General features: G+C 41.9%; 1 protein-coding gene across 4 annotated transcripts in view; it reads left to right on the top strand.

Moving 5' to 3' along the window:
• Positions 1 to 638: 638 nt before the first annotated feature.
• The window catches only part of npr3 (natriuretic peptide receptor 3), a gene marked incomplete at its 3' end in the record, with an annotated part of 32,066 nt that continues 20,809 nt past the window's right edge, over positions 639 to 11,895 (top strand). For all 4 annotated transcript variants that reach the window (XM_083672860.1, XM_083672859.1, XM_083672858.1 and 1 more), the window contains exons 1-3: positions 639 to 1,579; positions 8,792 to 8,914; positions 9,611 to 9,786. In XM_083672860.1, coding sequence (XP_083528986.1) covers positions 913 to 1,579; positions 8,792 to 8,914; positions 9,611 to 9,786 — 966 coding nt within the window. In that variant the 5' untranslated portion in view covers positions 639 to 912. The remainder of the gene's footprint in view (positions 1,580 to 8,791; positions 8,915 to 9,610; positions 9,787 to 11,895) is intronic.

Raw genomic sequence — 11,895 nt, 5'->3', positions numbered from 1 at the left:
CTTTATGCAATGTATCCTCAAGCTGCACCAGTCGGTTGGTTCACTTTGGTACACTTGTGCATAGCCTATCAAACATATTTATATATGTATTTATATTTATATAAGTTCAGTGGGTGTTTCTGTGAGGAAACATGAATTACAGTAAATAGGGGGACATTTCTAAAGGTATAGAAGTAATCAATAAACAGATCACATGGACCCACTGACTTCAGAGTAAATGTATCAAGTTGTATGACAAGTGTCACAAAGTTTATTATTATATGACAACATTGTATGAATACTCAATTCAACTTTTGTTTGAAATGTTTACCTGACAGGCATTTTACATTTCCTTCAATGTTAATTTGGAAATCCTACCCATGTTTTATTGTATGTTTTATATGTTTTATTTGAGGCAGTGTATCCCAGTCTATTTTGGCCCTGACAATCTGTGTCTGAGCCTAATTCAGTACATGCATAGTAAAGTAGATGCAGCAGCAGATCATTACATGTCTGTAAAACTGGCCTGTAGCTTTAAGAAGGAGGAGGGGCGCTGAGATGACGCAGGAATAATAATGAAAAGATGCTTCATAATTCCTCCCTCTCAGCCAGCGTGTGTGTGGCTGGCTGAGCAGCACCATAGTTAAACAAGAGGAATTACCGGGGAAACAGTAGAATTACAGAGAAAATATAGGGGGTTTCTTGAGCAAGTTGATGAAGTTGCAGAGGACTCTGAATGCAGGATAAAACACGCCATATGATTTGACACTTTTATTCATACAGAAAGATAAAGGCAATTAAATTTAGAATTAGTCATTTACCTGTGGTCTCCGGGGAAGCAATTTACGTGGATAGAGAAAACGACACAGTTTTATAGCATATCTCTAGCAGTGCATTATTATTGGTGATAAGTAGAAGTTTTAAAGTCGCATCATGCCATGCCTCATTTCATTGTGTTTGTACCTCTGGCTGCTTGTGTTACCTGTAAGGACAAGCACCATGACTGAAGACGTAGAAGTGTTGGTGATGTTGCCAACAAATAACTCCTACATCTTCTCCATTTCAAGAGTTGCACCAGCCATAGAGTATGCAAGACAGAGGTTGAAAGTCGGCGGAGGACAGTATTCTGGACTTCATTTCAATGTCCACTATGAAAACTCCGACTGTGGCAATGATGCCATCTTCACGCTGGTGGACAGGTCCTGCGAGAAGAAGCCGGATCTGATCCTCGGTCCGGTGTGTGAATACGCCGCCGCGCCGGTGGTCAGGATGGCCTCCCACTGGAACATCCCCGTCATCTCGGCAGGTGCTCTGGCCACCGGCTTCAGCAACAAGACTAAAGAGTACTCCCACCTGACCCGGGTCTCTCCATCTTACCTGAAAATGGCAGAAACCTTCTCCGCGATGTTCCACCACTTTGGTTGGAAAGACGCGCTTCTGATATACGACGACGATAAAGAGGAGCGGAATTGTTACTTCACTGTGGAAGGGGTGTATAACATCCTACAGCTGGAGGAATATAACATTCACATTTATCAATTTCACTCAGAAGAGCGCCTGAATACTGACGAGATAATCAAATACATCTACGAGAGTGAAGGTACTGTACTGAAAAAGTATATTTCTTGTCCAAAAAGGTGTTTTGCCAAAATGTTTAGTGGAAAAATGTCTAGCACTTTTATTCCTAACCACTTATTCCACTATTCACATGTGCCTTACTGAAGTTAAAATACACTTTAAAAGTTTTTTTCTGGCCAAATGTTTACAGGTAGGCAGATGTGAAACCCCTATTTCATCCAAACATTTGCAGGCTTGTGAAGAGTTAATTTGAAGATTACAGTTATAAAGTATGACTAATGTTAGGTGGTAGCTAGATGACATGTTTTGCAGTGCTGAGATGCAAACCTATGAATTGTTGTCACTCTTGGAAATGCAACATATACATGCTCTGTGTGTGTGTGACCCTACTGTCATTTTACTCAAGCCTGTTGAATCTGGTGGATCAGAGAGGGTGGCATGAGTTGTCTCATGGTGTCCTAAATTGCAGGTGCTTAAACAGTAACATATTTCTGTGTAATGACATATGATTAGCCAATGGCATGTTTTCAGGAGAGCAGGGCAGGTGCGACAGGTCAGTTGCCATATAGTTACTCAAATGACTGGAATTTTGGCGAGCATGCTTAACTGATTTAAATTAAAGGAACAACATGCCACAAGCAGACTTAATGTATTTCACCCAACAGAATGTCAGTATAGTGGATAGGACTGTATTAACAGTATTCCCCAATCTCTTTTGCACGGTTACCCACCTGAAGAAGCCTGTTAGTATTTCACCTGAGTTTTGTCTCTAGCTGCAACCCCCTTATATGTTCCTGATTGATAATGTCTTTGGGGGGATGTTATAACATTTAGTTTCAGGTAAAAGCTGCTTTCAAGTAGTGTGCCAGTGTTTTGAGTTAGAGCATTTCCTTCATGTAGAACACTGATGCTGTTATTGGTGCTGTTATTGGAGCACCAGCCCACCCCCTCCCTCTAAGTCCTCTCCAGACCTGCTCAATGTGTCGTCACATGGGTGTGTGTGATGTATCCTCCCTTTTTTTGGATGGGTCGTATGTCCCTCCCCCCTCTCTCCCTCTCTTCCCTCCCCCGGAGTGCTGATTTCAACACTTTCAATGCCATCCCATGCCCCCCACCACAAGCACACAACCCCACCCACACAGACAAACACCGAATTATTCTTCTCTGGTACCAGTTCCTTTATCCTGTGGTGAGACTCTGCCCCCGTCACGGTTCTCTGGCCAAAGAGGAGCCTTGCTCTCAGCGGTAGCTCCATCTCTGCCATGTCATTATTGCTGTTGGATCCGCTCAGGTGTCAAAAGATTTGCCTGCTGTCAAATGATCCATTGTCTCTTGAGTCCATGAGATGTCCAGACTCCCAACATACCTTTTCAGTTCAGCACCTCCTGCCGCTGGCCATGGACAGGCTTCCAGGGGGAAACTCTGATGGGCATCCTTTTTCTTCCCTAATGCCCCATCTTCATTCAGACTGAGTTACGTAATGTGGCCTGTGTCTCCTGAGTGCACTGAGACATTGTCTCTTAGAGAGACAGAGAGAGAGAGAGAGAGAGAGAGAGAGAGAGAGAGAGAGAGAGAGAGAGAGAGACTTGGCATGCCATTTATGCTTTGGCATGAAGGGCATTCTAGACCCCAGAAAGTGTTGGTGGTGCCCCTCCATGTGTTTGCTAGAGACGTGACCTAGCTTTACCTGGAACTGAACAGTGAATTAGGAGAGCATTCATAGATTTGTGTAAACAGGCAAAGAACTACACTGAGCAACATGATATATTTCTGAAGCTCAAAAACAGCTCTTATTCCATATCTCCATGGAGGCGGCTCAAAAGCAAGGTTTCATTGTAATTTTTTCTCCAAATATGTTTGGATTGCACATTGAGATTGGCAAAAGCCTCATGACTGAATTGCGCTCCATGATCGATGGACTAAGATGATGGATGACTAAGATCGAGAGCCCGAATTCTGCATGGTGATGCCAAAGGCAAGTTTCCATCCATGGACAATAAAGTTAAAATCTATTCTATTCTCATATCCATCCCTAGTCCCTATCAGACTTCAACATTGAATGAGTGTTGTCTACGTGACTGTTGCTGAGAGACTGTTCCTGAGTGATTGCCCTCTCTTTTCACTGCACTTCATAGATGCATGGATTAGAGCCCTCTGTGAATCCTGGCTGTGCTCTCTCCCAAAGCTAGTGAAGCCTCTGAGTTTGATAGCAACATGCTTCTTTGACCTGAGGCAGGGAACATGCACCTCACCCACAGGGACACAAGTGTTTGCGAGTTGTGTGTGTGTGTGTGTGTGTGTGTGTGTGTGTGTGTGTGTGTGTGTGTGTGTGTGTGTGTGTGTGTGTGTGTGTGTGTGTGTGTGTGTGTGTGTGTGTGTGTGTGTGTGTGATGGATCATCAGGACATCTGACCAGCATGTTGGCTGCAATCCTGTGGTCATAATAGTCACTGTTTACATTACCATATATAATAGACATAGTTGTCGTATAAATTAGCATATATTATGCATGCTAAATGGTGCAGTGCCACAAAGTGAACTGGTTGGCATCAGAATTAGTATTCCAAGCATGGTAGACACTTTATTGTTGGGTTTGCAGGATTTCAGCAAAGGTTGTAGGGTTTTTCTGTGGAGCAGGGTTGAGCAACTGTAGGGGGAAAGGAGCAAAATGATTTGCCTATTCGATTGGGCTTTCTGCTAAAATGTGTCATTCAAGGACAAATGACAAATTCACAGTTTTATCAGCTCTCTACTTGCGACACCTAATGACTAAGCACACAAATTCCTATTAGGTATCAGTTTTTTATAGAAAGCTTACTGTACAAAACATGAACTACTATTACCTAGGCCTAATTACACTTCTTAGAGATAAAACATTTTATGTTGCCACTGTGCTGGCAGTCTATTTAATTATATTTGCTATTAAACAATTAAAAGGTCAAAGTGAAAATAGGCAAACAGGTTTTGAATGCAATTCAAGCCAATTGGTTTTGAATATATATTTCTTACACATTTTTCAGGCTAGTTTACAGACAGCCTGCATAACACTGTTTCCGATATAAACCTTACACGTGTCGACTTACTTAACATTATGATAAAGCATGACATGGTGGAACAATCCAAAATGAAAAATGTCTGCCTCATATTTCATAATAGTATTACATTTCTTAGAGTTGCCAGTAGTGATCCACTCAACCACTTGCATAAACAAATTGGCAATCAGGTCAGCTTGAGTCAGGCTGGATGTCGTCAATCATTCTGTCACTTCTGCACATGTAGCGCTAAGCCCACAAATGCTTGAATACTCATGGGTGTATAGGATAATGATATACAAATGTGCATTACAAATATTTTCAATTCAAACAATAGCTGTGGCATGTTGTGGTATTTCTGGTGCCGCTTAAAGACCATATGTGCCAGAAACCCAAGCCTATGACTTCAAGAACGCAAGTTTGTTTACATTTCAAAGCAAATGTGAACCCTCTCAAGGTTGTTTTGTAAAAGCAAATTCATTTTTACAGGTGTACCCTCCAATTAATGGTATCTATAACCTCCTTGTCGTATTGTTCCGTCATCAAATGGGCCAATGGTTACAGCTCCATTGCCAAATAGTTCTCACATAGCCTCGAGTCAACCTTGTTAAAGATCCTCAGCATCAAGGTGGAAGACGTCAGTGTTGCTGGAAAAAGTCCAATGACGTCTTATTTGATTCACAACTTGCTCTCAGTGTCTGTTATTATCAGAGCCTGTGTTATTTTTCCATTTTGAACATGTTGCACCAGCCATGGCATATCACCCAGCGCAGATGAGGTTTATGGAATGAAAACACAAATAACAGCTCTGACGTGGTCTCACGGGCACCGAATCAACAGAACACTTGAATAACCACCATTGTTGAGATTTTGTTTTGTTCCTTCAGATGGCCGACCATGTCAATGTCCGCTGATTAGAAACACCTCTCCCATGTCATTGTTTGGTGTCTCCAAGGCCTCCCATTATCATGTCTTCTGCAGTGAGTTCCCTGCTAGTTGTTGAGGTAGAAGCGATTCACTGAATGCCAAAACCACCAGTGGTCATATGGTTAACATTCATATGGATTGATGTCGGCCAGCACACAATGTATGGATAACATATCATTTCATAAGTGCACAACTTCATAACCAACCACTTTACAGGGAAGAGGGAGCCCCTTGCGATTGGTCCATTTCTGAAGTGAAGCCTCTTGGGACATCCTGAACTTGTATAAACTCTTTGTGTTTGGAGAGAACTGCCCCTGAAGTCCTGCAGAGCGCTGAGGTCAATGACCTGATTTTACTGTATCATTCAGGGGCTCCTGCCAAGCCAAAAGACTCAGAACTGGGGATTCACTGCTGCCATTAACCCCAGAGAAGAGCTTTTAACTATGTTTGGAATATGATGTCACCTCACATTTAGAAAACAATCAATCAAAACAGTCGAGAATTTCTATGAAGCAGCGAATTATATTGAGCAGTGGTGATGAACATAAGTCAGTTCGATCCAATCTCATAGTGTATGATGTAATTTTGTTTTAGACTGACTAGAAAAAGGGAAAGGGCTGGACCGTATTAATTAAATTATTCTGTGTTCATATATTGGTGTTATTTTAAAATGAGGGATCTATTATTTTTTTATTGCTGAGAAACAAAATAGTCTATACAAGGCATGCTTTGACACACAGAACCATTGATAAGGGGTCGTTTTCACCTTACCCCCCTTCCAATCTGGCAAGCACACAGCCAAACTGAATAAAGGCGCAGGACCATAAATCCTTATTTCAGTAGCGACGCCATTACAAGTTGGCACAACGGCTCCCCTATTTTGCATATGCACTCGCGCTACATTTTTATAGTGAGCCCAGGGCACATAAAATGCACTGTGAGCCTACGATAAGTGTGCCCGTGTGCTGCCTCCGTTGCATTCCTGAGCTCATTTGTAACTAGCGTCAGTGCCCTAGTGAGAGGGAAAATCCAGGATTTTTGAAATATTGCTGGCTGCAAGCGCTACCCCACGGAATGGCTCCGGGAGCACACACAGGGCCCGTAGTGTGTGTGGAACTCAGAGTAATTAAAGGGTGCTATAGTGCTGGCAGTACTGAGGTGAAGTTTGTCCCACTGACTCCAGGGATATTTCAGGAGGCGCTACAGTGTCAGAGTTGTGGGGAATGTTCCAGGGAGCCTCTGAATCTGCCCTATTAATGGGACACTCAGGGTTATTTCCAAACACTCTCTGTTTGTTTGTTTGCCTGTTTTGTTGGTTTATTCATTTTTAACCCCTGTTGCGCCAGGGGGATGGTATTTCATCCATCCCATTCCCACACAGGTTTTTTGGTTGTTCATATTTGGGAGTGTGGAGCTGCACAGACTACTGTACCGACAGTAGTACAGTATTGCTTATGAACTGTACTGTGTGGGATTGTTTACATTTTGCATTCACATGTTGACTTTCCTAATGAAGGCATCTCTTGAGGGGAAGGTATCGCATGGCTAAACTGTATTCCCATGACTGGCACATACAGGCACGACTTGACTTTTAGGGACAATTGACTGGGGCAACATTTTGGTAAGAGTCCAGGGCAAGAATTAAATTCAGAGGGCACCCCTAATACTACAGCATGTAGAATGCACATACCTCTGACATCTTTTTTCAGAGTCACAGTGTCTCCCCCTGACTCAGCCCCTGGGCATCTATCATCTAGGCATAAACAACAGAATTAATAGATGCCCTCCTGTGGGGTTGTCTCCAAGTGGTTTGGAGACAATCATCAATCTCTCTGAATCTGTCATAACTTTCATCTTAACATGTTAATATTAATATTTACTGTACATTTACAAGATACAGACATGTGAATGCCATGTCCCTTACTGTGCTCTAGAGAGGGTTAGTAGTGTATTGCATTTACAACTTTTACAGACAGAGTTACTAAGCTAATTTATGCACAATGTTGGCTAATTTACCTGGTTGGGATGTCTGAAAATCCTAGACCTTTATCCTCACACCATGAACGTGTAAAAGGAGAGGCAGATGATAATACAGAAAATACAGAGTGGGCAGGAAGCCCTTCAGTAGCTCTAAAGAGCAGTGGGTGCAGGCTTTTGTTCCAGCCCAACACATAAACACAGACTTCTCAACTAATTGCTTCAACCGAGACTGTAGGTCATTGAATTAGGTGTTTTTAGATGTGGGGCTTGAACAAAAGCTTGAAAACCCTATGACTCTCCTGGACCAAGGTTGCCAGATCGAGATAATGACATCATGCATATCTTGCTGTGAATCCAGTGGTTTAGTGCTGTGCCACAACAAAAGCTTGCAGACCCAATGGTTGTCTGGGACCAGGGTTGCCAGATACCAGGATTGCCAGATACAGACTACAGTAGGCTGGCAGAAGTCAGTATGTCTCTCTGTATATCAGTATCATGGATTCTGGAACTGTTCATTGGGGACCACCACATGCAGATAGTGGCTATAATGGTATGTGTTGCTCAAAGTAGTAGTGAAATGTTTGTACACTAACATAGCATCAAATAATGCTTTCAAAGTTGTAGACCCCCATGGAGTTACACCCATGAATACCTATATCGCATGGCACGTGGGTGCAAGAAAGGTGGTTAGTGAGCAAACTGTAGGATATACAATACAGACACCTTCTGATCTGGGGGACACTGGTCTGATATTGCCATAAAAAACTAGACCCCCCCGCCATTCCTCTCAATAGAAATATTGGGAAAACAGTGGTTTACAAACTTCAAAGAGGCACATGTGAGCAGAACATTACCTAATGTGTGTGTTTCATCATGCCTTATAAATGTTTTAAGAGAACGGCATGCTTTTCCTTACCTATTCTGGAGACATTATCAGTAAAACATGTTTTAGAACATTTATTTTCCGAAGAGGGGCCATACAAATAAGGAAATACAGGAAGACAATACTGTATCGAACCACATATGTAGGTCAAATGAGCCACAGCTTTTGAATCCCACCAGCATATAGATGTTTCTTGTGACGCATTCCCTAATAGAGGTTGTTTTCATTAGAAATAACAAATATGAATGTATTGTCATTATAGGCATTTTGTTTATAAAGACAACCCTCATCCTAAATTGCCTATTTTTGGTGTGGATTTTGCTTAATTGATTTATTTTGTGTACAATGTTGTTCAAGTTGGGTCAAGGTATCAATTGTATTTAAACACGTTTTGTCTTTGTGTCATTTTGTAGTTGTGATCATGTGTGCGGGAGCAGATATCATCCGAGAGATCATGCTTGCGGCCCATCGACGAAGACTGACCAATGGAAGCTACATCTTCTTCAACGTTGAGCTCTTCAACTCAACATCATATGGTTAATATACTACATCACAGTCCTTCACGACCCCTCTTAAGGCTGATTTATACCCTCTGTGTCCCCATTGGCCCAGGCAGAAGATATTGTGCATTAGTGGACGTCTGTGGATGGGTCCACATGGAGATCCGCATACCTCCCAGAAAATGTGTCTGCATTGAAAATCTCAGTGTGGATTTCCATTGTTCCATTGCTACAGTCACGTCATATATCCGCACGAATGTCCACAAAAGGTATAAACGCAAGCCCCTATGTGGATTAAAATCCATGTCCGCTATTAAAAGCCATGCGGATGTCAATGCAGAAGGTATAAATCAGCCTTTACACCCAAATGAAGATGACATCTCTTACAATAACTGCCATTATTTGTATTTATTTTTTCGCATAGCAAACCCTAGGAGAGTAGAATATTAACATATGCAAGTGGTCATCAAGCCTAGTCATGGAGAACCACAGATTCTGCAGACCTTAATTGTAATCCAGCACTGAAACATCTGAATCAATTTATGAATTAATCATCAAGACCTTGAGCAGTCAGTTGAATTGCAAGTGACTGCAAGATACCATGTATCTCTCCAGGATCATCATACTATCATACTATTGATTGCTGGTACAGTATACACAATACTGATAAGTATAGGTGTGAGTAAATTGTCTAACGTTTGGCTACGGCTTCTTTTTAACTTCCTTTCCAAGGCAATGGGTCCTGGAAGAGAGGAGACAAATATGATAATGATGCAAGACTGGCATATGCTTCCCTCAACACTGTGACATTACTCAGGACAGTCAAGCCTGAGTTTGAGAACTTCTCCATGGAAGTGAAGAAGTCCATCCAGAAAGCAGGCTTCCATGACTGCAAAGATTGTGACAATGTACGTAAGTTTGGAGAAAGTGCTCTACAGCAAACTGAGAGAAACCTATAATCAGTTGTGTATATCTACGGCTACCTTTTGTTTACAATTACATTGTTTACAAACAATAGAATAAAACAAGCTTATATTGTGGGTACTGATGGGATATTCTTCAGGAAGCAATGGCTATATATAATACAAATAATCATCATAAAAAATGTATGTACCAATCCCAGATTGCCCCTTTAATGTTCAGTTGAAGTTCCATTTATTTCATTTTGTTATTTAGACAAATCCAAATGTGTGTGTGCTCTTGTAATGCGAGGTCAATGCTGTGTTTATCTTATCCTTTGAAAGCTGGTTATTTGGGCATGTAGGGTTTTCCATGTGCACATCCTCACAAGCATTCTTAAGGTCGGTGTGTATGTTTGTAATCCATCACTGTAGGATGCCAGGTACAGTGGTCTGTTCAACACTGAGACGCCTAGGCTGTGATTGTGTAAACACACCATGCTGAGTTAGAGAGTAAACAGTTGTATAACGCAACTGGACATGGTATTACCCCACTTAATAACATTAAAGGGAAACCTTGTCTACTTTTCATGCGACAGGGGATAAACACTGATCTAGCTCCATCATTTTTAAGTCAATTCACAATCAAAAGATTCAATTAGATCAATTGAACAAGTTTGGAAAAAATCTATTGAGTAAAAAGAACTTTCCATCTCTAGTAGACTAGCCTAGTATGGAGACCATGTTCTGCCATCTGTAAACTGTTTTTAATTCAGCGAGGCTAATTGATTAGTCTCAGGCTCTGCTTTATTTAGCCTTCAGGGGACCAGCATCCTCTTGTGTTAGGGTGGCTGAATGGGGGAGGGGGGGGGCATTTGCCCGGCCACTTTGTCCCCCCTCCGCATGTCAGCTTTCATTGAAAAGCCATCAAGGCTTTAAACGCAGGCAGCGGGGAGCTGTCATGTCGGAACAAACAGTCATTGACGAATCGACTAGACAAGGTTAATAAGGCTCAGCAAGGCTCCCTACCCTTCTCTCTCTCTCTATCTACCGGGGGGGGGGGGCTGTTGAGAGGTCCTACTTCAGAAACAGCTAGCTGCTTGGAAGGTGTTACTAGAAACAGTGAGCCGTCGTCCCTAAACACCAAACTCTCTGCTTTTGATTTGGATAGTGGTCAGCTGGAACCCCAGGATTTAACTGATTTTGCTTTGTCTCACTTTGCAACTTAAATATTCACTGTTAGTTGTTGTTCAATGGGGGTGGGGTAATATAACGTTCTTTGAATTTGGCTTAGCTCATGTTGTATATGCCGACTGAATCAGGGAGTATCTGGGAGGAGAGGGTGGGGTTCGTCGTTAAGGAAAGTGATCCATGTTTATGGTTTGACTGACGGCGCAGAATGTGCCCATGGGCAAGGGGACCTGTTTTTTTTCACCAGTGCCAGGGAATTCTTGATGGCTAATTGCCAGTTTGCTTGTCACATATTATGTAAATTAGAGGTCCCAGACATAGAAGCAGCAGCAGCAGACATCACAAAAGGCTTCATTGTCAATATGGGCTCTGCTTCTGTTTGTCACAGAAAGGCCAGTTATTTACTTGATTGCTGATTAATAGTAGGCTTAGGCCTGATTACATGTTTGTAATGGAATCAGTGGACAGATAAGTATGATTATAACTGAATTCATTTGAATGAGATTGATATAGTCTGCACATTAAATGAGCATCTCTTAGAAATGTTGACATTGTTTTGACTAATTAGATGAAATGCAACTCTGTCTGTAAATGCAGCAGAATGAATATGTGTAGGTCGCTTTGTGAACCATTTATGACCTCAGCCTAACTGAAGAGAGAAATTGAGATAATTATACTGTCAAAGGCACTCATGTTCTCACTCCCTCAAACCCTCTCTTCCTACACATCATACACACAGTCGACCACTGCCAGAATTACTGCCAATTAAGTTGTTTCCATTGCAAGGAGAGGGAAAAATACCATAAAAAATGGCAAAGACATCATTCAAGGGCAGTCGCAATGCAGAGCCTCTCTTCAGAACTTACTTTGAGTGTATTGCCATATCCCAAATATTTATATGCAATCACAACCAGTAGGTGGGTGTGT

Source organism: Argentina silus (genome assembly GCF_951799395.1).
Source record: "Argentina silus genome assembly, chromosome: 7".
NCBI classification, from domain to species: domain Eukaryota; kingdom Metazoa; phylum Chordata; class Actinopteri; order Argentiniformes; family Argentinidae; genus Argentina; species Argentina silus.
The sequence above is the reverse complement of the archived record's forward strand: the minus strand, read 5'-3'. Positions and strand labels throughout refer to the sequence as shown.